This window comes from Phoca vitulina, unplaced genomic scaffold (assembly GCF_004348235.1).
Source record: "Phoca vitulina isolate PV1807 unplaced genomic scaffold, GSC_HSeal_1.0 scaffold89, whole genome shotgun sequence".
NCBI lineage: Eukaryota > Metazoa > Chordata > Mammalia > Carnivora > Phocidae > Phoca > Phoca vitulina.
In genome coordinates this window covers 1858606-1880797 of record NW_022589792.1, presented here as the reverse complement: position 1 = coordinate 1880797, position 22192 = coordinate 1858606, and the positions used below count along the sequence as shown (strand labels likewise).

Genomic DNA, 22192 nt, shown 5'->3' with positions numbered 1-22192 from the left:
GGAATTATATGCAATAGGGAAAAAGGACTGAACTAAAAAATATGGCCTAATCTTTTCTTTTTTAAGATTTTATTAGTTATTTGAGAGAGAGAGAGAGAGAGAGCATGAGCCGGAGCCGGGCGGGGGTGGGGGGGGGTTGTGGGCAGAGGGAGAGGGACAAGCAGACTCCCCACTCAGCAGGGGAGCCTGACCCATGGCTTGATCCCAGGACCTGGAGATCATGACCTGAGCTGAAGTCAGACACTTAACCCACTGAGCCACTCAGGTGCCCCTGGCCTAATCTTAATAACAACGTTGAGTGGGAGAAGAAGGAAGTCTCAGAAGATTACATTTATCATGAAACTTTTTATAAAGTTCAAAACAACAAAACAATATGTTGATTGGGCATAAAAGGTACTATTTTTCAAAAAAGAAAAAGCACTTTAGATTCTTTAGGTCTTTGAATTTGCACGTGTTCCTGAAGTAAGTATTCCAGCCATGGGAAACTGAGGCAGAGAGGTTGTCACACACCAAAACTCAAGGCTGGCCTTCAGAACTTGAACCTTTGTCTGAGCTGGGGTTACCAGCCTGGGCAGGCCATGGGGTGATTGTCATCTCTCCATCTGGTCGGAAAGCCACCCACCACTCTGCTCTAGGGCCCAGCCCACCTGGATCCAGGCAGGCTCGGAGGCAGCGCTGTCCGGGGCCTGGTGCATCCACCTGCAGCCAGCACTGGGCAGGGAAATACCGCTGGAGCAGCGACAGCTGCAGGGCATCCCCACTGTCTCCCTCTTCCTGGATCTGGAGGGCCACAATGAGCCCACAGCCCTGGCCAGGCCCAATCTGGTGGCTGAAGTAGGCAGCTGTGTCTAGAAGCAGGGCAGCCAAGTAGGCCGCTTCCTGGGGCCCCCAGTCTTCCACTAGGTACTCCTCCAGGCCATCCAGCAGCAGGAGGGAGGGCGCTGGGCCCCGGGCCTCATGGGCAGAGCACAGAAGCTGAAGGAGTTCATGGGTTGACGGTGGGTACTGGAAGCGGATCTTCTAGAGGGAGGAAAAAAGGAAAAGACCAGATTCAGCTCAGGAAGCCAGGCTCCCAGCTTTAGCTGCCCTGCTGCCCTGTATACTTTCCTGCACTAGGCTCTCAGGCCTCAGCTGGTTCCAGAGTGAAGCCGCTCAGAGTGGTCGAATACTCTTCTACTAGTACCCACCTCCCCTTTTTTTATATAAAAATATTTTATTTTTAAGTAATCTCTACACCGAAGGTGGGTGGGGCTGGAACTTAAAAACCTGAGATTAAGAGTCGCATGCTCTACCAACTGAGCCAGCCAGGCACCCCCACCTTCTTTTTTTTATCCTGCATTTACCACTGCCCCATTAGCTGAGAACAGGTAAGTTTTTTCGCCAGGTCTCTAAGGCAATCTTTCCACGGAAAACCCGCTGGTAGGTAGGTTCTCAGTGGGACCTACTGATTGGTCCCGAAAGAAAAGCCGGCGTCCAAACAAGACGCTGGTTTAGCCCCACCTCTTACCCACCCCCTTGACTCCACCTTTTGGGCGTCTCCTCTCTCTAGCTCCGCCCCCCGGGACAGTTTCCCAATCGTAACAAAGCTTCCTATGGTCCCGCCCCCACCCTCCCACCCTCCGCTCATTAATGAGTCCGCCCCACAATGGCCGCGCCGGCTCGCTCTTCCTTCGTCCCCTCCATTGGTCTGTCTACCTGTCACTCAATCCTCAATAGGCTCAGGTACTAACTAGTCCGCCTTCGGTCCCATCCCTCGGTTACCTGTAGCCGCAGGGGGTCGAGCGCTGCTCCTCTCCCGCGGGGCAGGCTTTGAAGAGGCCTCCGGGTGAGGAAGAGGACGGGGCCTCGGCCCTCTCCTGCCGCTTCCAGGGCCGCCGCGAATAGCAGCGCCGTCTTTCCAGACCCTGGACCGCCGAGGAGCAGCAAGGGCGGTCCAGCTTCAGCCGTGTTCTCCTCCTCGGACTCTGCCGAGCTGCCCAGGTTTAGCACCCGCCTCAGCACCTCCGCCATTCGCAACATACTTCTGTCCAATCAGCGGCCCGTTCCTGCCCTTAATCCCGCCCAAGCCGAGGTCTCATTGGTTACAATGCATTAGCTTCTCCATTGGTACATGGATCTGCCATCAAAGTTAGATTGGCCTTTACTAGCTCCTCCCCCCGGTGAAGGGGCAAATAACTAAGTTTGAGGGAGCAGGAATGGAGGCGTTTGAGGGAGAAAAGGCCCTTCCTTTGCGCAAGTTGGCTTAGGAAAGCAGCACGAATATTATTATTGTGAACTAATCAGCTAATCAAGACAAATATAAGGATCGAGAGTTGAAGGAAACAGGTCCTAATCACTGACACATTACTTAAAGTCTCCTAGCCTCAGTCTGCTCACCTGTAAAATGGAGCTCATGATCAGAGGAATATTGTGATGAATGTGTCTGTGTGTGTTTCTGCTGATGTCACCCAATGACAGCTGAGAAGGTGAGTGATGGAGGAGCTTGTGTGCTTCTTTCTCCGCACCTTAGTATTGGCACAAGCTTGTGTTGGAGGCTGCAGGCTCAGAAACATTCGTGGGCAAAAAGCAGCAGCCATCTCTGAGAATCTGTGAGAAGAGGAGTCTCAGCTGACTTCCTCTTTGGCCTGGGGGCTCCTTGGGTTTTCTTGGGGTGAGGGGGCGGGCATGACCATAGACCAAAGAAGATGCCAGGAGAGACAAAGACGCACACGGGGTGGGAGACTAAGGGACAGCCAAGGCAGAGACGTTGTTTGTCTTGTTCACTTAGGTGTCTCCAGCGCCCAGAACAGTGACTAGATCATTGTAAATTCTCAATATATGCTTGTTAAACGAATGAATGAAGAAAGGAAGGTAGGATTGATGAGAAACTGGGAAACGAGGGGGAACAAGATAAGTGGCTAAGTGATGGCTGGCTGGGTCTCCTCACCCAGACTTCGCCCCACAGCTGCCACTCACCCCTGTTGCCCTGGCAACTCCGTCTCCTGGTAACTTCAAAGTGGTGCTGTTGCCAGGAGACCCAGGGGCGGGGCGGAACTGATATTTCCTGGGCTTTTTTTCTCCCTCTGGGGCCAGAAAACAGATCCACAGCATCCCCCAATACACCCACCCACACCGCCAGTCACCTCCACACCCCTCTACACACACGCGCTCACACACACACACACACACACACCATGGCATCTCTGCATATATTCTACTTCCAGAACCCCCATCACCCACATGTTCACAGCCCTATCCTGACACAAACCATCCCATACACTTTCTCCCACATTTACGTCCCCACACTATTTCCCTTGCACACACACTAAAACACACTCTGATACAACCATACCATTGCTATTACACACACACACACACGTGCACACACATAGATACATTTCCTTTCAGTTAATGTGCCTGCAGCTCTTTCTACACACAAACACACGAAGCACACTGTTACACTCCTTGTCAAACATACCACCTCAACCCCCTCCCCCAACAGATGCACAACCCATGATTCACCTCACTTTGCAACACTCCAAATGCACAAGCACCCAGTAGTGACATACTGGGTGACACACAGTATCACATAGTCGTGCAGTTACATACATACACGGGAGCATGCTGAACACAGCCCCACTGCACTTCGTATTCCCTTGCTGAGAGCACTCAGCTCCCAAATATCCCTGTGGCTCACACCCACTCCATTCAGGTCTTGGTCAAATATCACCTACTCAGAGAGGCTTTCCCTGGTCACCTGTGTAAAAGTGCATGCCCTACACTCTTTATCCATCTTTCTTTTCAAATAACTTATCATTTCCAATGTTATCTACTTATTGCCTCTCTTGTCACTAGAATGTCAACTCCACCAGGGAGGTTCTTTCTTTTGTTCATTGCTCGGCCCCCACTTCCTAGAACAGCACCCAGAACACAGCAGGTGCTTGTAAATGTAGACTGAGTACGTTGGCAGAGATGCAGATGTTTGGCATATTTCTTGTACACATAGTACTTCTTTCTCTCACTTCTCAGATGCCTGTCTTCATGTCCTGGTGGAAGGACACTTACTGTAAAGAAACTCCCAGGAGGAGGGAGGACCAAAGTGTGAGGGGACAGGGGAGTGGACAGCCCAGAGTCAGTCTGTGTTTCCCCCTCATATTTCAGCATCAAGTGATTAATTCATTCATTTAATAAAATTTTATTGAGCACCTAGTGCCAGGCACTGTTCTAGGCACCAGGGCTTCAGCAGTGAAAAGACAACTAAGAGTGGCTTAGTCAGTTGAGCATCTGCCTTCGGCTCAGGTCGTGATCTCGAGGTCCTGGGATCAAGCCCTGCGCCAGGCTCCCTACTCAGCAAGGAGTCTGCTTCTCCCTCTCTCTGCCCCTTCTCCCCACTCATGCTCTCTCTCAAATAAATGAATAAATAAATAAAATCTTAAAAAAAAAGACAACTAAGTCTCTGTCCTTGTGGAGCTGACATCCTAGTGAGGGAGAAGATAATGGCCACTAAGCATAACGAGGAGTTTAAGTAGTCTGTGAGTGGATGACAAGTGTATGCCAAAAAAATTTGCACAGGGTAAACAAGAGCTGGAAGGACCAATTGTTTGATTTTGCAATTTGAAATAGAGTGGTAGGGGGAGGCTTCACTGAGAAGGTGACATTTGAGTAAAGGCCTGAAGGAGGTGAGGGAGTGAACCATGTAGATGGGGGGAGGGGGGGAGGCGGGGTGCGGAACAGCATTCCAAGCGGTGGCACCTCTAAGTGCAAAGGCTCTGAGGCACTAGGAGAACTTTGGCTTTTACCAGGATGCATGGGGAGCCAGCCACAAGAGGCTTTGAGCAGAGGATGGTTGTGGTCTTACTTACATTATAAACCAGAACTCGGTTTTAGTTGAGTTGAGTTAGAGATTCTGTGGGACCTACGGGGGCATGTTGAGGAGTCTTTTGAATATGTACATATGCCCTAGTCTGGATTTTATACCTAAAATTATCCATCCTGGGATGAGGGTGTGGACATGGCGAGACCAGCTGTCTCCACCCTCTCTAGCAGGCCCGAACGCTTCTTTGTGTCTGGCAATCCCCACTTTACCCTTTCTTGGCCAGCACTTAATTTCAGGACCGCGGACAGCGCCAGCGGGTTTGCCTGGAGTGCTGTCCGCTGTGCTGAAGTTTTGCTTCTGTCCTGGCCCGCACGGAGGTAGCTGTGGGACAGAAGGAACCATGGCGGGGCACCTGGGTGGCTCAGTTTGTTAAACGACTGCCTTCGGCTCAGGTCATGATCCCAGGGTCCTGGGATCGAGCCCCACATTGGGCTCCCTGCTCGGCGGGAAGCCTGCTTCTTCCTCTCCCACTCCCCCTGCTTGTGTTCCCTCTCTCGCTGTCTCTCTCTCTCTCAATTAAATAAATAAATAAAATCTTAAAAAAAAAAAAAAAAAAAAAAGAAGGAACCATGGCTCTCAGGGGTGCGATCCCTGGAAATAGGAGCTCTGTTTGGTGAAGAAGGGGGCTCCGTGATTCTATCCCTCCTCTGCCTTAAGCCCTCTCATGCTCCCATATCATTTCCCATGGCCCACAATCAGCCCCACCACCTACGCCACCTCCTCTCCCTCTATCTGCCTCTTCCCTGGCTCACCTGAGCCACACAGGCCTCCTCACTGTTCCCTGAACACAGCGGGCTGGTTCCCACCTCAGGGCTTTCGTGCTTGCTCTTCCCTCTGCCTCGACCGTTCCTTCCCCCCTGCCATATTTACATGGCTCTCTCCTCCCTCCTTCATGCCTCTTTAAATTGCAAACCGTGTCCCCATCCTAAAGTTGTCCCATTGTCTTCTCTAGCTTTAATTTTCTCCTATCACTTATCAAATATCTAATATATCAGAGATCCCAAACCCTGACCTAAACCCTTGATCCTAGAGTTTGGAATTCAGAACTTTTCAGATTTTTTAAAAGTACTATGGTATAATACTATGTATTGCATAACATCCCTAGTGGGGCCTGGGATAACATCTCAAAATCAAACACTTTCCTTTATCTGCAATGAAACATAAGAATATTTACATCAAGTTCAATAAATAAAAGGTATAATAACCTTATGTCAGTAAAGGTCAGGTTTTGCCACAAGTGGGTTATGAAAAAATTTTGGTTTTCAGACCTTTTTGGAATTTGGCATTGTGACTCTGTATCTAGCTTATTTATCTTGTTGTCTGTCTCTCACATATTAGAATGTTAGCTCCCTGAGGCAGAGATTTGTGTCCGACCTGTTCACTGCTACAGCCCCTGTGCCTACTACACAGCACCTGGCACACAGTAGGTGATCCACAGTGTTTGTTGAATGAATGAATGAATGAATGAATGAATAGAAGGGGGGGAGCAGATAACCCTTCGCTGGTTCCTGAATGACTCCATGCCCCGAATGGCCTGTCTGAAGCCATTCAGAGCCACAGTGGGCTGTGGGGAGGTCTGTGCCTCCATGCCCTTCCTATCCTGGTTTCCACTGGGTCCTCAAGGGTTGGGTCTCAGCACAATGTCAATCAGAACCCTTGCCCCCATCAACGCAGCCAGGGGGTTGGCATGGAGGTTCCTAGTGCCCTCGTCCTATTCCCTGTGTCCTCTGCACCCTGGCCATAGTCAGAAACAGGCTAGCTGTCTGGAGGAGTCATGTGAGGCCCCTCACCATGTGTTTGTGTGCCTTACATGTAGCTTGTGGGACTGAAGAAACAATAGAACAGAGAGGTTAACTTTCCTGAGGTCATGCAACCAGGAAATGCTGAGCCAGGATTTAAATCCAAGTTGCTGGCTCAATGACCCCACACTGCTTTTCCATAATCACTCTCAGATCCACTGTGACAATAAACGCACATACCAATGATTAAATTCTTCCACACCCCAACACCTGGGGGAGGAGGAAGGCAGGTGGCCAAACTTCTGTTACAAACAGGTCTTTATTAAAGATAAGGAGGGGGCAGGAAAGGGGGGCAGTGTCTCCTCTGCCCACTGCCTTTGGCTGCCTGGGGCAGGGGAGACCTCTCTGCTCCACTCATGCCCCCCCATGATGGCACATCTGCAGGAGGCTGGGGCCCGGGATGGGGGGCATTGGAAAGAACAAGGGCAGATTCCAAGGCAAAAAAAAGTCCCATCCCATAGCCCTAATAACAGGAGGGTTTGGGGTGACCTGGGAACAGACAAGGGGAGACACAGCACCCTGAACCCCAAAACCTCTGAACTGGGGCAAGCCCTGCGTAAATTGGGAGTTAGGAGGGACTGAGTGAGAGATTGCACATGGGGGAGGGGCTGAGAGAGGACCCTGCCATGGGGGAGCCTGCCCCCCATGCTCTAGCTGGACTCTCCGGAATCTGAGAGAGGACCCGATGACAAGGGATGACCCCATCTCCCTCTCCTCCCTTGCTCGTTCTTAGACATTGGCGGTCCCCCATTGACTGGAATCATACCCACCCATCCTAGAAATTCTGAAAACCAAGGACTTCTATTGGTTGTTCAGACGCTGAACACTAACTGGAGTTACCCTCTTGCCTGAGATGTCAAAGACATGAGGGGAGGCTCCCATTGGCTGGAGTAAACTCCTTTTAAGTAGAAATTTTAGAACTGGGGGCTCCCATTGGCTGAGCAATGGCCAATGGGGTCAGGTTTTGGCCCTTAAAAGAGCAATCCTAGGGGCAAGGGCCCACCTCCCAGTTATGCCCACTTGGGTATCCCAGAGGGCAAGAGAGGCAGGGGGCCCCCCAAATGTCCTCCCAGCCAGCCTCTAATGCCTAGGCCGGGCTGGTTTGTGCACTGAGGGCTTTGGCACTCACATGGCACACGCACACACACGTGTGGCAGGGAAGGAATGGGGACCTGGCAGATTCTGGGAGGGCGGTGGGGCCTCACAACAGGTGGTCACGGCTGGCAAACAGGTAAGGGCTGAAGTTGTCCCGGTGGAAGGGGGAGGGATAGAGTCCGCTAAGGGTGTACAGGTCCCGAAGCAGGGGCGTGGGCAGCAGCAACTTCCGACCACGTCCGCCACCCCCACCCGGCCCCCCAGGCCCAGGGGAGGAGGGTGAGGGGCCCTGGCTGGGGGTTGGTGCTGGCAGGGGCAGGGGCAGGGGCAGGGGCGTCGGCTCAGACCTCAATCGAGGACGGGGCACACGGGGCGACGAACACATGGCTGGAGCCCTGGAGGACACGCAGCTGGGGATCAGGTGGCCACGGCGGGCACAGTTCTGCGACTCTGGGGGTCAGGGTCAGAGGTCAGGGGATCAGAAAGCTTGGGAGGGGGCCACGAGAGCATAGGCGAGACCTCTGTGGCAGTGACTGTGACCTGGAAGTCCCCCCGGTTTTCCCCCCACTCCCTCGACACTCACTGGATGGGGTGAGCCGTGCCGGTGTCGAATGCGGCCTGCAGGCTTCGGGTTCCTAAGACAAAGAGGCAGAAGGAAGGGGCTAGCGGCCCCCTGGGCCCCGCTGGCCACAGCCATGAGGGGCTCATCAGGCAGAGAGCCAGTGGAAAAGACAACTAGAAGGACCCAACATAACCATAACACACCCTTCTATTTTGTGTGACTGTCCCCCAGGACCAAGGTCTACAGAGACGAGCAATCCCTCTACCTCCCCATGGTCTGGAGACCCCCACCTCTTGCCTGACTTCCTGCCTCCTTGGTCCCCCTCCACCCACCACCCTCTCCAGCCGGGAGCAGACCCCGGCCCCCCTTACCTGGGCCACACTTAACTTTTCGAGGGGGCTGTCCATGGTGGGGGCTTGGCCCAGGTCCTCCCAGGGGGAGAGCCTTCGGCCAGAGGGCCGCCGGCTCTGGAAGTTGTGTACGACACAGGTGACCTGGGACAGAGTGAGAGGGGCATGTTGAGGCCTGAAGCCAATAATATAAGAATGGCATAAATACCATCCCCATTTTTCAGATAAGGAAACTGAGGCTCAGGTATTCAGTTAACATTTTTCCAGTACATTTATGTGCCAGGCACCATTCTTTCCACCTTACTAAGAGGTAGGTACTATTATTATTTATTCCAAAGCGCCGTGACTAGGGTGAGGCAAGTAAAGCCGAGTGGTGCAAAGGCAGGATCTGGTCCTGTCTTTTAAGTTTTTGATATTTTGGACATGATGTGTTTTTGCATTAATTTTGGTTTTTAAAGATATCTCATTAAAACATTACTTATCTTGATTACTGAGTGTCTTGGTGGCCCTTTAAATTCTGCACTCAAAGCAAGGACCTCACTCTACTTACCCTGGTCCTGGTCCTGTCATCCCATTTCACAGATGAGAACATCCAGGCAGGGTAAAGTAAGGGACTCGCCCAAGGTCACACAGAGTCCACACCCTTCAGTATCGTGTGGTCCAGCTTCTTGGGTCAGAGAGCTGATAGAGGGTCTCCCATACTGGAATGGCTGGCAAGGTGGCTCACCAGAAAAGTTGCGATGGCTGCGCCTGTCAGGAAGCCCGCCAGCACGTCGGACCAGTGGTTGCGGTACTCGGCCACGCGGACCACGCCCACCAGGAAGGCGGGGCACAGCAGGGCCAGGCAGAGCGAGGGTTTGACCAGGCGGGAGCCCTTCACGCGGAACACGAGAGTCACGTACATCTGTGGGAGCCAGACCAGTCAGGGGACGCATGGCAGCGCAGTTGCCGAACCCAAGTGGATACTGCCTTCCGGGCCAGAGGGCGTGGCCAGAATCCCTAGGAATGGCATTGGGGCCGGAGGCTCCAGGCAACAGAGCAAGGGGGACAGGAGTTCGGGGATGGAGCCGTGAACTCCCAGCGGGCCCTTGCAGGAATGGGGGCGTGGCCAGGGCACCAAAGAGCAGTGGACGGAGTCTGGGGCCCAGGTCTCCCCAGGACCAGTCACAGATTGGGAAAGATCCTTGCTAGGTTAGCGCACAGCTTCAGAACCAGAGGGTGGAGTCAAGGCCCAAGGGGGCAGGTCCGGGAACTCCAGGAGGTGGAATCCCCAAACCCCAGGGATCCACTGACAAGAATAGAAACTAGTCCTGGACGCTAGATAAAGGAGTCAAAGCAACAGGAGGTGGGAACCAAGGAAAAGCTGGGGACAGAGGAAGTCCCAGTGGGTCAAGTCGGGGACGTGGTCAGATTAAGAAAGGGCAAGGACAAAGGGAGGGGTCCTCCCTCCCAGGCTCCAGGAGACCCGAGTTGAAAGCCCACCCACCCAGTGTCCCAGCCAATATTTAGGGACCTGTAGCATCATGGGGACATGGCTAGGCTCCAGGGAATGGAGTGCAGTGCTCCAGGAACAGTGTTTGGTCCCACGGGGCGGAGCCAACAGCCTCCTTTGGGTGTGGCATTCCTGGGCCAGGGGGCGTGGCCAGACCCAAAAGAGGCAGTCAAGAACACCGTAATAAACTCTGGCCGGCCGGCCGAGGAGTGGGGCCACCCCAGGGACAGTGTCCCAGCACCGGGGTGTGACTTTACCCCGCAAAGGAATCAGAGGTTCCAGCCCAGAGTGGCCTCCTTGCCCACTGGCCGCCCCCCATCTTTGTGCCTCTATTCTGGGGCTCACCGCTGTGTAGGTGACTGCATAGGCGCATAGGGCAGCATCCTTGCAGGGGAAGGCACGGCGCGCAGCGGCCACCAGGCTGGGGCTGCCGGCACAGGCCCCCTGGTCGGTGACGAAGCGGTCGGGTCCTGGCCTGTCGGGCGAGGGCGGTGGGCAGCCCAGGGCCGTGTAGTTGGGGCGGCACACGGACAGGAAGTGCGGCGTAGGGTTGCCAGTCACCACCTGCCCCGCATTAGCGAAGATGGTGGTGGTGAAGAGGCCGAAGGAGTAGACCCCTGGGGGTGGGGTGGGAGAGGGAGTTCATGCTGGGCCCCTGATACCCCAGGGGCCCTCCTCCTGTGAGCCCCTATGGCTCATCTGGGCGCCTTGTTCCTGTGACCATCATTAAAGCACAGCTGGGAATCCCCCTAAAGCCATATCCCATTATCGCTGGGCCAAGGTTCTCTCCCCTTGGGACCACTATGAGGATACTCTGAGCCTCTTGCTTCTGTCCCCCTTGGATTACTACCATGTCAGGAGTGGGTCCTCCCCTGGAACCCCAAAATAGTTGGGCTAGGACACCTCAACAGCATGAAATCAGGATTGGGCCCATGCCTGATGGCATTTCTGGGCCGCTTTACACCTGCCCTGGACTCACTGTTACTGAGTTGATCACTTTTTTCCTGGCTCAACAGTCAGCCAGAGCTAGATCTCTCCAGCCCTCTGTCATAGGGACCACCATTTTGGATGAGCTCTGCCCTTCTATACCATGGCCACCGACTGTGGCTGGAACCACACAGTGGGGTCTCATCTTCCTGCTTGGGGTGGGGGGGGGTGGACTGGTGTTTGGCCTGGGCCTGTGTCCCCCTCTTCTGCATTGAGACTCTCCTCGTAGCAATCTGGGGCCCTGACCGTTGCCACCATGGTTGGATTAGGCCCCACCATTGTGCCTAGAACCTCTGCTGTGCCTGGCCTTAGCCATATCCCTCTTCGCCTCATGAGGCACCATCATGGCAGTTCTAGGCTCTCTTCCCCATAAAATGATTATGGCTGAATCTGGCCCAGATCTCCTTTGCATAGCTGACCCCCTGGCCACATCACTCACCCAGGAAGCGGACCAGCCTCCGCAGTGGGGGGCTGAAACGGCAGCAGGCCCCAGACACGATGGTGCTCTCCCCGATGATGGGGATGGCTGAGGGTGGCGCGGGGAAAAAGGCACGCGCCAGCTCCCCCAGCAGGATCTGTGGGCAAGATCAAGGCAGGGTCTTCCTGGCCTTCAAATCCAACCCTCCACCCACCTCCACCTGGCCCTCCTGCCGCCTGGGTCTGACCAAGGCTACCCCCAGTCTCACCGTGAGGGTGGGCCCAGCAGTGACCAGGGCATAGATCAGTGCAGGAGGCACTCGGCTGGCAGCCTCAGGCCCTGGGTAAGGCTTGGCATAGGTACTGTCATAGCAGAAGAACCCCTGGGTGTGTACGGGGAAGGTGTCCGTGAACTCCAGGCGGTAAGCAAGCAGGACCACGATGCCCAGAAGCACTGACTGCCACCCAGTCATGGCAGGGAGACAGAGAGAGAAGAGACAGGGTCAGGTCCAAGCTGGGGCCATGCCGAGAGACACAGAGATGGAGAGAGACCAAGATGGGGAGGAGAGACAGACAGATCAAGCCTGAGGGAGATACAAAGGGTAGGAGACACAGAGAGAAGCTGGGAATGGTCGGGGCCTGGGAGACACAAAGGGACAAAAACAGAAAGAGAAGACAGGAGGGGAGGGGAGGGCAGAGGAGGAGAAGAGAAAGAGAAGGGACTAGTAGAATGGAAAGGAGAGAGGAGACAGGATGGGGGAGAGAGAGTGAGGACTGGGCCAGGGCTCAGACCAGAGAGAGGGGTCAGCGGGGGCCAGGGACATAGACCAAGAGGGGAAAAGATAAAACTGCTAGTAGAAGTTCTAGCAGCTCCCAGAAGTACAACTGTTACTGGGGGCAGGACATCATACTGAACCTCTTCCGTGAATTAATACATCTTAACTTCATAACTGCCCTAGGAGAAAGGGACTCTGATTACGCCTATTTGACAGCCAAGGAAACTGAAGCTCAAGAGGGTATGTGAGGTACCCAGAGTTCTGTGGTAAGGGTGGGCTTGGAACTCTGGGAGTGTCACTTTTGAACACCCCTCCTCCCCACTGAGGGTCTGGGAGCGAGTCTGGGGGGGTGGACTGGCGGGGGGTGAGAGTTACTGGGTTCCTCACCTCCACGAAGACAAAGCAGGGAATGATGGAGAAACTCCTCTTCGACTGGGGTCTCCCTCCTGCCATGGTGAAGACCGGGCCTGTGGAGGTGGGGAGGGAATGGGACGGCCAGGGTGGAGCCTAGGGGGAGGCTCTGGTCACCTGCCTGAGTAGAGTCTCTGGCCACACCATGACCCCCCCCTTCCCCCAGCCCCAGACCCCAGAACTACTACAAAGGAGCCCTGGCTCCACCCACTGAGCCTTCTGGCCATGACTCTGAATATCCAGGATCCTGCCCATTGGAGGCCTCCCCTGACACAACCAGCCCAGCTCATCCTCTGCCAGGGATCCCAGAGATTCTATAGTGGTCTTCTCCCCCAACAGTCCACATAGGAGATTCGGACCCCAAGCTTTTTAGGGGGGTCTCTCCTCCTTACCATACAGGTCACCTCCCCATAGCCCTTGGAAGAGACTTCTCCAGCTTAATGGGACCCCTCCCCCACAGAGAAGGGTCCTCACCCCCACTGGTTTTTAGGAGACCCCATTCTCTTTCCTCATGTGCTTTATAATGGACCCCATGCTCTGTGTCCCCCACCCCCACCAGGTTCCTCCTCTGAGTCCCTTCCCCCATGGCCCACAGGGGCCTCTCTCTCCTGTCCCCATGGGCTGCGCCTGACTGATTCTCGGGCTGATGGCCAGGCCCTCCTTCTATCCCAGCTGCCTCCCCCTCTCCCCCTCCTCCCAGCCTGTCTGCCTGTCTGTGTCGTGAGGGGGTTATCTTCTCCCAACAAGCCCCCTCTCCCCCCAATCTAACCTCAGTCCCCAGCACTGAGGGGCCAACAGAGCCACATCTGCTCGACCCATTCTCCCAGGCTGACCTCACCTGTGAAAGGGCCCTATGGCTTCCCACAGGCCTCCGCCACACCCACAGACTCACAGCCGCTCCTGGCGGCCAGCAGGGCAGGGATGGTCAACCCCATTGCACAGATGTGGAAACTGAGGCCCAGGAAGGTGAGGGTAGGCACTCTGGGTCCAGTGCCCCATCCACGCAGCTTGCTCTGCAGTGTGACATGTGGGGTGAGGGTCACCAGAGATCTCAGATGCCCATGTGGCCAGGGCCCCTCACCCTTCCAGAGACACAATCACACATGCTGGCATCCCTAGAATACACAACTCAGCCACAGCCTCCAGCCCAAACACCACACACACACACGGTATAGCACTTGTCCATTCCACCAACAAGGATCCAGTGCCTGCTGGGTTCTAGGCACTTGGCCTCTGGTGAACAAGACAGGCCTGCTCATTCAGACAGGTGCCCAGCACCCACTACACACAACTGCACACTCACACCCATGGCCCGGTGTGCACACAGCCTGTCACAGACACCCACGCAGATCAAACAACTCCCCCCCCCACACGCACACACAGTCATAGGGACACAAGAGGAGGTCCTTCATCCACTTCACAGCCCCGCACACAGCCCCACACAAGCACTCACCCCACCCGCATCAGGGACATAGCCTCAGGGCTGCCACCACACTGAGAGTTACATCAAAAAGAGTCACCACACACACTGGGGGTCATAAACCGGTCACGGCGTCACACCCCCAATTACCAGGCACTCAGTGACAGCCACACACATTAACAGTCTCTGTCTCATCCACACCGACACTCACAGGAAAGACGATGTCATCCACAAGCTCAGCCACATGGCCACGCAAGGGCACATACATGGACCATGACACGGACTTGCACACCGAGCCACACAAGAAAGGCGCATGATCACAGCCCCACACTGAGACATAAAAATGGGCCCCCACACCCTCAGAAGGAACACACAATGGCAGTCATAGGCACACAACCGTCCAGCCACCGAGCCGGCCCCACACAGTCGGTGAGAGCAGTCACAACAGCACAGCCACACACACCCTCAGAGTGACACCCGTGATGCCAGCCACACAATGCCAGCCACAGGAGAGTCACACATACACCACACAGACCACACAGGCATCCCCAAAGCCACACAATTACAGTTATACAACCACACACTGATACAAAAAGACAACCGCACAATCACAGTCACCCTCACCACCTGCCGCTTGGCTTCTCCGGCCCGGGGTCCCCTCTCCACGCTCCCCTCCCGGAGCCCGGTTCTCAAGCCCCAGCTCACTGCCTCCCCTCCCCCTCCCTGCGCCGGACCCACAGGGGACCCGACCCTCGGGAGCTGAACCCTGGCCGGACAGACAGACCGAGGGTCGGTAGCCCGCGAGAGGGGGTGCCGGGAGCGCCCAAGCCCCTCTCCCTCACCGGGTCGAGGCTGTCACGGTCGGAGCCCCCCTCCGCTTAGACGTCACCAGGGCGGCAGGACGAACGAACGGGACGGCAGGCCCCGCGGGCGGACACGGAGATGGGAGACGCCGTCGGCCTGGCAGCGCCGCGCAGGCTCAGCGAAGGGGCGAGGGGCGGGGCCTCCGGGTGCTTTATTTGCATAACCCCGTGGGGCGGGGACTCGCGGCCTCTCATTAGCATGGTCCGGGGCGGGGCCTCTGTTGCTCTTGGGGGCCCGAGAGGGTTAAGACAAATGTGGGAGGGAATGAAGGATGCAGGTTGAGGGAGAACTAGGCGGTGGGGGCGCTGAGGGGAAGAGGAGGGCAAGGTGAGAGCGTGACCCTGGACCTCGACCCTCCCTCCCTGTGCCTCAATTTCTCCTTTGGGGCAGTAGACTAGAGTGCCAGGGCCCCCCAGAAAGGAGCTCTGGTGGCTAGTGTGAAAGAGCCTGTCTGGATACTCATATCTGAACAGACTGACCTTGTTATATATTACATTTGGCCTCACAATGTCCCCTGATCCTAAGCCTACACATCCTGAACAGCCTCTGGGCTCCCCACACCCTCCCCAACACTGGAAAGTAAACTGGGTGTGGGGGTGGTCATTCTCAGGCACAGGAAGCAGCAGGAGCAACAGTCCACAGGTGGAAGAGGGTCTTGGCTAGTTTATTTTCTCTCTGGAGGGGTCTTCAGGGAGAGCAGTCCCGGCTGCTCAGGCTGTGGAGAGAGAGTGGGTCAGGGCGGTCAGGGCCCAGCTTAGCCCAGAGGACCTCAGGGCTGGAAATCAGGGAGCAGATGCCCAGGTTGTGAGCTGCGAGGGTCCATATTGTGGCACTGGAGGGCAGGCCAGGAGAGGAAGGGTCAGGTAGAGCAGGGGAGCTTCCGTACCGGATGGGAAGGAGCGGCTCTTGCTGAATGGTGGCTGGGAAGGATCCTGGTCTGAGTCTGAGTCCCAGGAGAGGAGTAGAGGGCTCAGGCCTTGGTGCCCCTTGTAGCCTGCGGGAGCGACAGGTGCAATTCTGGCCTTTCACCCACAAACCCTGAATGTGACCCTTGAGTGGCATTGTGATCAAGGGCCAGTGTTCCTTTTGTCACTTAAATGTGACCCAACGTGATACCAAAGTATGACCTCAGTGATCCTTGAATACCCCACGGATCCTTTAAAAAGATCCCAGTGACCTTGAGTGACCCCAGGATGGAAATCCTTAATGGGACCCTAGAAGAAGCCCCAAAAGAGGTGATCCCCAAATATGGCCTCTGAACATGACCTCCATGTGTGAAACTGGAGAATGACCCCCACACACACACCCCAGAGTGCACCTCATCCCCCCCTTACCCCTGAGGTTCAAGGCCCTGGGGAGGCCTGAGGACATGGTGAAGCCATCAAAGGAGTTCTGCAGCAAGTGCACAGCGGACCTGCGGGGAGATGGGGGGCTGGGAGCGCTGGGAGGCTCTGATTGGTCAGGGCTGGGGCAGGGGGGCCACGGTGGGGACCAGGGGCCAGGGGTAGAGGTGCGTCCTGGGAGAAGAGGGAGGCCTGGACTCAGGTGGGTTCCAGGTTCTGGTAGTCGCTGCTTGAACTGATTGGTGGGAGCGCAAGGCAGATGAAAGTCAGGAGTCAGAGGTTAGAGTGGGAGCAGGGCATCACCATATGTCACTCAGCTCCTTTTGGAGGTCATCCCTCCAGGAGCCTCCGCCTCCTGGTGGCATCTCCTCAGTCTCCGGCCAGTTGGATGTCTCATACCCCTGCTGCTTCATCTTGGTCAGGACCTGAGGCCAGGGGGCGGGAAGTGTGTATGAGACAACAATGGTAATAACAGTAATGGTGAAAAGTGACCCTTCACTGATGATATGTCAGGCTGCCCTCAAAGTGTTTAGTATGCAGTTCATGCAGCTGCTCCTTCAGGTAGGGATACCGTGTCATACCCATTATACGGATGAGGACACTGAGGCCCAGAGAGGTCAACTGACTAGACCACAGTCACCCAGCAGTTAAGTGGCAGAGCTGAGATTTGAACCCAGTCCTTCTGGCTCCTTCTGTGGGGACCCCAGTGTGACGGCGGAGGCCGGCAGAGATTCCCACGTCCCCAGATCTCACACAGGGTCCCACCCTCTTTGCTCACCTTGCGGCACTTCACCTGTGTCTTCTGCATCTTCTGGATGTTCACCAGGTTCTCTGTGATCTCGTCCTCCTGAGCCTCTGTGGGGGGAGGGGACTCAGGGGGGCCAGAGCAGCAGAAGGACCCCCCTTCTGGCCGTGGGCTCCAGGCACTCACGGAGCTTCTGATAGATGAAGGTCACCTCCTCCCGCACCAGCTCCAGCTCCTCCCACAGGAACTTCTTGCTGAGGGGACAGTGCAGCCTAGACCCACATTCCCTGCTCAGCCTTTGACCTCCTATTTCCTGGCCTTCTGGCCTCCCATTTGCCCACCTGCCTCCTCAAGCCTCCTCCAACTCTCATGTTCCCATCCCCCCCAGGATCTGTCCCCTCCCCCAACCTCCCTGCCCACCTTGCCCTTCCTACCTCTACTCCCCCACCTCCAATCCCCCAGCCCCTTGTCCCCTCCTCCTGACCTCCAGCCTCCCATTCTCTCAGCCTCTCATTGCCTGGCCTCCGTCTCCCCACCTTCTGCCCCTCTGACCTCCCATACTCCCCAGCCTCTGCCACACTCAATCTCTCCTCCCTCCAGCTTCCCATATCATGTCCAGTTTCCTGATCTCCTGGCCTCCCTCCCCATCCCATCTCCAGCTTCCTGTCTTCCTCTTCCTTCCTCCTGCCTTCTGGCCTCCCAGCTTCCCACACCTTCTCACTGCCTCCTCATCCCCCCATCTTGTCCCTCAAACCTTCCATGGCCCCTAGGTCACCTTACCCAGGCCTCTCCCATTTGCCTCATCCCACATCCCACCTCTGGCTCCCGCTCCCTTCCCTCCCTTCCCTCCCCCAGCTTCCAGGCTGCCCTCCTGGTGATGCCCACCTGTCCCGGATCTCCTGGGCCAGCAGCTGCAGGCAGCGAGTGGTGCGGGCCCTCTGCACCTCCTCGCTGTCACGCAGGGTCCTCTGTAGTCCCTGCAGGCCTTGAGCTAGGGCCCCATACAGCTCCTGCCGTCCCTGCTCCACGCCCCACTTGTGTCCCTCCTTCTCTGTCTGGCGGCTCATAGGACTCAGAACCTCTGCAGATGAGATGGGATCATGACTGAGCCCCAACCACACCTGAGCCCAGCTTCGAATCCGGCTGGCCCCAACCCTAGCCAGACCCTGACCCTGACCCTAGAGTCACCCCACTTCTTCCACCTTGGGCTAACCCGGCTGACCCCAACGGGACCGGCCTCCAGCCTGACTCTGACCCTTGGCCAGTCCTCACCCTCCAGCTGTTGGATCTTGATTTGCTGCAGGGAGCTCTCCTTCTCCAGCATGGTCACTGAGTGGTTTAGGAACTCGAAAGCCTGCGGGGAAGAGGTCAGGGACGGGGAGCAGGGGAACAGGGCCAGAGGTCTCCGAGGACGGCGCAGACGAGCCTCACCTTGGTCTGGGCCTGGAGCTGGCTCTTGAGTGACTCCAGTTCGCAGCGCAGGAGCTTCTGGGAGTCAGGAATCATCATGGTGGACTTAACTATGAGCAGAGTTAAGGGTCAGACGAGGCTAGGAGTGGGGGCAGGGGCAAGGTCAGGTCAGAGGTCAGCAGAAGCTCAGGGGAGGGCAAGGGGCAGGGGCTCAAGTAAAGAGCTGGGGTCTGTTGAGGCTGAGGTAGAGGCAGGAGTGGGGGACAAGGTCAGGGGCAAGACTCAGCGGAGGCTGGGACAGGGCTAAGTGGGTAGCAGTGGTGTGGTTCCTCCCAGGCTAGGGCAGAGGGTAGAGGTAAGAACTGGCAGGTCTTCCGCACATAGTCTTGTCGGGAGGGAGGGTTCTCACCTTTGACTTTGGAAGAGTTGGTCTCCAAGGGCTTCTAGGAAAGGGGGACATGAGGGTAGTAGAAATTCATCCCTGTGCTTCTCTTTGCACACCCCAACCCATTGTGTGGGGGTTGGGTATGAGTTGGTCAGCTGAGTGCTGGGTGTCCCAGACCCCGAGTGCTGGCAAAGCTGCCTCCATGCGTGTGTGCACCCTTCCCCCACCAGCCCACATATGGTCAGAAGCATACTTGTGTGGTTTGTCCCCTGTCCCCGAAAGCACCCTTGCAGAGCCCTGTCTCTGGCCAGGGCTCAGGTAATGGCCCTCCTCCTTAAGGGCAAACGACATAGCCAATGTCTCCAGGGAGCTCCAACAGCCCCGAAGCGCAACCGCACACGATCTTTGAAACATAACTACACCCACACAAGCTCAGACACAGCCACACACACCAGGTGCTTAAGACCTTCAGGGCGTCCACTCACACCCAACTCGGACACACAAGCACAACCAGACACGCAGGCCGTCATATCCAGAAACTATCACAGACAAGACTTCACTAAGAAACACAATCACAGGGGCGCCTGGTGGCTCAGTTGTTAAGTGTCTAGACGCCTTCAGCTCAGGTCATTCGGCTCAGGTCATGATCCCAGGGTCCTGGGATCGAGCCCCGCATGGGGCTCCCTGCTCAATGGGGAGTCTGCTTCTCCCTCTCCCCACTCCCCCTGCTTGTGTTCCCTCTCTCGCTGTGTCTCTCTCTGTCAAATAAATAAATAAATAAATAATCTTTAAAAAAAAAGAAAGAAACACAATCACACATCCTCTCCATTCATCCCTTCATCCATTCATTTAAGACATTTTTGGTGTGGGTTGGCTGAGCGTTGGGTGCTGTTCTGGGTGCTGAACTCACACAATGTGAAGGTTCCTGAGAAAGACCCCCCCCCCCAAGGCCCCCTCCCTAAGCCCCACAGCAGTAGATTGTGGTGTGGGTTTCCCCGGGTGGGGGTAACCTTAGCAGTGTTGTGATGCCTCTTCAGAAGGTCCTGGTCATTACACTGCTCCTCTGAGCCTGGGTTCGGGAAGATGGAAGACCCACATGACTGAGGCTCCAAGTCCCTCTCTAGCCTCCAGTCTATCCTCGGCACTGTGTTCTCAGAAGCAGCTGGCCCCACGATCTCTGGCTCTGGGACCCTGGACCAGTGAATCATATAATCCAAGGTCTTGTCTGAGGAAGAAACTGAACGGGGGGCGGGGGGATGGGGGGTTGGGGAAATGAAGGGGTGAGGGCTTTCTGAGGACCAACCCAGAGCACTCCAGCCCTCCCAGCTCCCCAGCCCCAGGGAAGCCCCTCAACAAACCCCAGTACTTGTCACACTTCCCGTTAGCAGGCAAACACCCGTTGGAGGGCAAGGGAGATGAGCAGTAGCAGGGCACAGAGTAGTCAGGATCCTGGGGTAGGCCAGCCAGAAGAGGGTCGCTTCAACAAGGGGGAACAGGGGGCTGCACTGAGACCAGCCCCCATGTCCTGACATGCCCAGACCTTCCCTAATAGCCCAGAGAGGCCTCAGCCCTGAACACAGGGCCTCCCAGTTACGGCAGGAGCAGAACCTGGATGAGAGATGATCCCAGCCCCAGGCATTGGGCTGGGTAGTGAGAAGAATCCAGAAGACCCCCACAGGAGAGAGTGAAGCCTCAGAAGAGCCTAAAAGCAAAAAAGGATCTTAACATTGGGCACTAATGGAAGGGCATTCCTGGCAGGAAACAGCATGGACAAAAGCTTGGAGGTGTGGAACCACATGCTCTGTGCTGGTAAATTCAGGATGGCTGAAGGTAGGGTCCAAGAGGAAGCAGGAGGAGGTTAGCAGGGCAGCTCAAGCAAGGCATTGAAAGCCAAGCAGGGAAGTTTATATCTGGCTCCCAAGGTAAGTGGGAGCCATGGAGTATGAGCAGGAGAGGCAGGGCATATCTATTCAGTAAATGTTAGCAGAATTGGGGCCGAAGGCCTGTGCTAGGTGAGGCTGGGAATGGGAGAAAAATTCAGCTCTGGGTCTCACATTCATACCCACTGTTCAACATTCCAGTGTTGTCAGAGCTGGCCCAGATGGAGACCTGGGGCAGGTCTGTCTGGAAAAACTTCCAGGTGAAGAGCATTTTGTCCTGAGTCACACTCAGCCAGAAAGCCCACACTCTAGGGCTTTCTCTTCTGCCCTTGCTGGGCTGTCTGGTGTCCTTCCTCTGGCCCAGTCCTCCTGGAAGTCGGCTATACACCCTTCAAAACTCTACTCAACATTTCCTCTGTAAAAAATCCTTAATCCTTTTTTTAAGCTCATATTTTCTGAGCACCTCACTGAGTGCTAGGAACCATCCTAAGCACTCACTTCACACCCGTTTTATGATATAGGAGCTTTTCTTCTGCCTGAAATGTTCTGGGCTACCCCTTCCAGAATCACTGTCTCAGGAGGCCCGCACTTTCAGAGGCAGTACAGCATGATGATTAAGCCAGGGGACTCTCCAGCTGGGTGGCCTGGGTTCGAATCCTAGCTCTGCCCCTTCCCGGCTGTGTGATGTTGGAGTGTTACCGAACCTCCCCATGCCTCAGTGTCCCCAACTATAAAAATGGGATGCCATACTATCCACCTTCCTGGGTTGTTGTGATTAAGTAAATTAATCTGTGCCATCGCCTGAAATACAGTAGTGGGGACACTGTCCTCGAACGTCACACTGAGAACCTGGGAAACCGGACCAAAGGAGCCCTGGGAGGCTTGAAAGGGAAAAGAGAAGATGCATTTCTGAGTGCCAACTGTAGGTAGGTCCCCAGTCGAGCCCCCCTCCCTTCCCCTTAACCTTCCCCCTTCCCCTCCCACATCAACTGTTTCTCCCGCTGTCTCCGGGAGAATTCTTGGGGGGAAGGGGGCGGGGTCATTAGCCTGAGCCCCGCCCCCCCGGGGCGAGAATCCTGCGCCCGCCGGGCTCCAGACCCCCTTCCACCCCCACCTACCACATACCACCTGCTCATGCTCTCCTCTCAAGGACCGCGAAGCCAGTCCCCAGCTGTGACGCTGAAATTTGATCCCGCGGGGACACCATCGCATTAAAACGCGCAAAGACTGAAGGTGGAGTCACAGAGAGGGGTGGGGCTGACATTTTAGCTCCGCCCCCGCCGATGCAGCCGAAGGCCTTATTGGCGCCTTCCTGCGTCCGCAGATCTTAGGAGCCGCGGTGTAATTGGATAAAAGCGAGACTAGGGGGCGGGATTCCAGGCTGGTTTCCGCTCATCGATT

At 55.7% G+C, this 22192-nt stretch overlaps 3 protein-coding genes across 6 annotated transcripts; all 3 read right to left on the bottom strand.

The window, feature by feature from the left end:
- Positions 1 to 315: 315 nt before the first annotated feature.
- SWSAP1 (SWIM-type zinc finger 7 associated protein 1) lies at positions 316 to 2011 on the bottom strand. The gene is made up of 2 exons (XM_032396167.1): positions 1762 to 2011; positions 316 to 1020 (listed from the first exon to the last, which is right to left on the bottom strand). The coding sequence occupies exons 1-2, from the start codon at positions 2008 to 2010 to the stop codon at positions 517 to 519; spliced, it is 753 nt and encodes a 250-aa protein (XP_032252058.1). The 5' UTR covers position 2011; the 3' UTR covers positions 316 to 516.
- Positions 2012 to 6901: 4890 nt separating this feature from the next.
- On the bottom strand, positions 6902 to 15094 carry PLPPR2 (phospholipid phosphatase related 2). Of its 4 annotated transcripts, none has more exons than XM_032396164.1 (9): positions 15007 to 15094; positions 12721 to 12800; positions 11827 to 12015; positions 11580 to 11715; positions 10499 to 10770; positions 9389 to 9565; positions 8683 to 8805; positions 8333 to 8384; positions 6902 to 8199 (listed from the first exon to the last, which is right to left on the bottom strand). In XM_032396164.1, the coding sequence occupies exons 2-9, from the start codon at positions 12784 to 12786 to the stop codon at positions 7856 to 7858; spliced, it is 1359 nt and encodes a 452-aa protein (XP_032252055.1). In that variant the 5' UTR covers positions 12787 to 12800; positions 15007 to 15094; the 3' UTR covers positions 6902 to 7855. The 4 variants fall into 4 exon arrangements, with proteins under 4 accessions (XP_032252055.1, XP_032252053.1, XP_032252054.1 ...); XM_032396162.1 differs by lacking the exon at positions 15007 to 15094 and adding an exon at positions 13583 to 13671; XM_032396163.1 differs by lacking the exon at positions 15007 to 15094 and adding an exon at positions 13583 to 13662 and having other exon boundaries at positions 12721 to 12840.
- Positions 15095 to 15229: 135 nt separating this feature from the next.
- Positions 15230 to 22013, bottom strand: CCDC159 (coiled-coil domain containing 159). The gene is made up of 11 exons (XM_032396166.1): positions 21917 to 22013; positions 18936 to 18969; positions 18548 to 18636; positions 18389 to 18470; positions 18002 to 18197; positions 17303 to 17370; positions 17150 to 17226; positions 16675 to 16796; positions 16363 to 16442; positions 15915 to 16022; positions 15230 to 15743 (listed from the first exon to the last, which is right to left on the bottom strand). The coding sequence occupies exons 1-11, from the start codon at positions 22001 to 22003 to the stop codon at positions 15739 to 15741; spliced, it is 948 nt and encodes a 315-aa protein (XP_032252057.1). The 5' UTR covers positions 22004 to 22013; the 3' UTR covers positions 15230 to 15738.
- Between the last annotated feature and the right edge of the window lie 179 nt (positions 22014 to 22192).

What these genes read in the sequence shown, in the direction of transcription:
- SWSAP1 (XM_032396167.1), bottom strand. Translation starts at nt 2,010, where the DNA reads ATGGCGGAGGTGCTGAGGCGGGTGCTAAACCTGGGCAGCTCGGCAGAG. An exon ending in TCGACCCCCTGCGGCTACAG is followed by an intron (nt 1,021 to 1,761) that starts GTAACCGAGGGA and finishes TCCTCCCTCTAG; the next exon opens with AAGATCCGCTTCCAGTACCC.
- PLPPR2 (XM_032396164.1), bottom strand. Translation starts at nt 12,786, where the DNA reads ATGGCAGGAGGGAGACCCCAGTCGAAGAGGAGTTTCTCCATCATTCCC. An exon ending in ATGCAGTCACCTACACAGCG is followed by an intron (nt 9,566 to 10,498) that starts GTGAGCCCCAGA and finishes TGGCTCCCACAG; the next exon opens with ATGTACGTGACTCTCGTGTT. An exon ending in AAAAGTTAAGTGTGGCCCAG is followed by an intron (nt 8,385 to 8,682) that starts GTAAGGGGGGCC and finishes TCTTTGTCTTAG; the next exon opens with GAACCCGAAGCCTGCAGGCC.
- CCDC159 (XM_032396166.1), bottom strand. Translation starts at nt 22,003, where the DNA reads ATGCGATGGTGTCCCCGCGGGATCAAATTTCAGCGTCACAGCTGGGGA. An exon ending in CTTCATCTATCAGAAGCTCC is followed by an intron (nt 17,227 to 17,302) that starts GTGAGTGCCTGG and finishes CTCCCCCCACAG; the next exon opens with AGGCTCAGGAGGACGAGATC. An exon ending in CAGGGCCTTGAACCTCAGGG is followed by an intron (nt 16,023 to 16,362) that starts GTAAGGGGGGGA and finishes TCGCTCCCGCAG; the next exon opens with GCTACAAGGGGCACCAAGGC.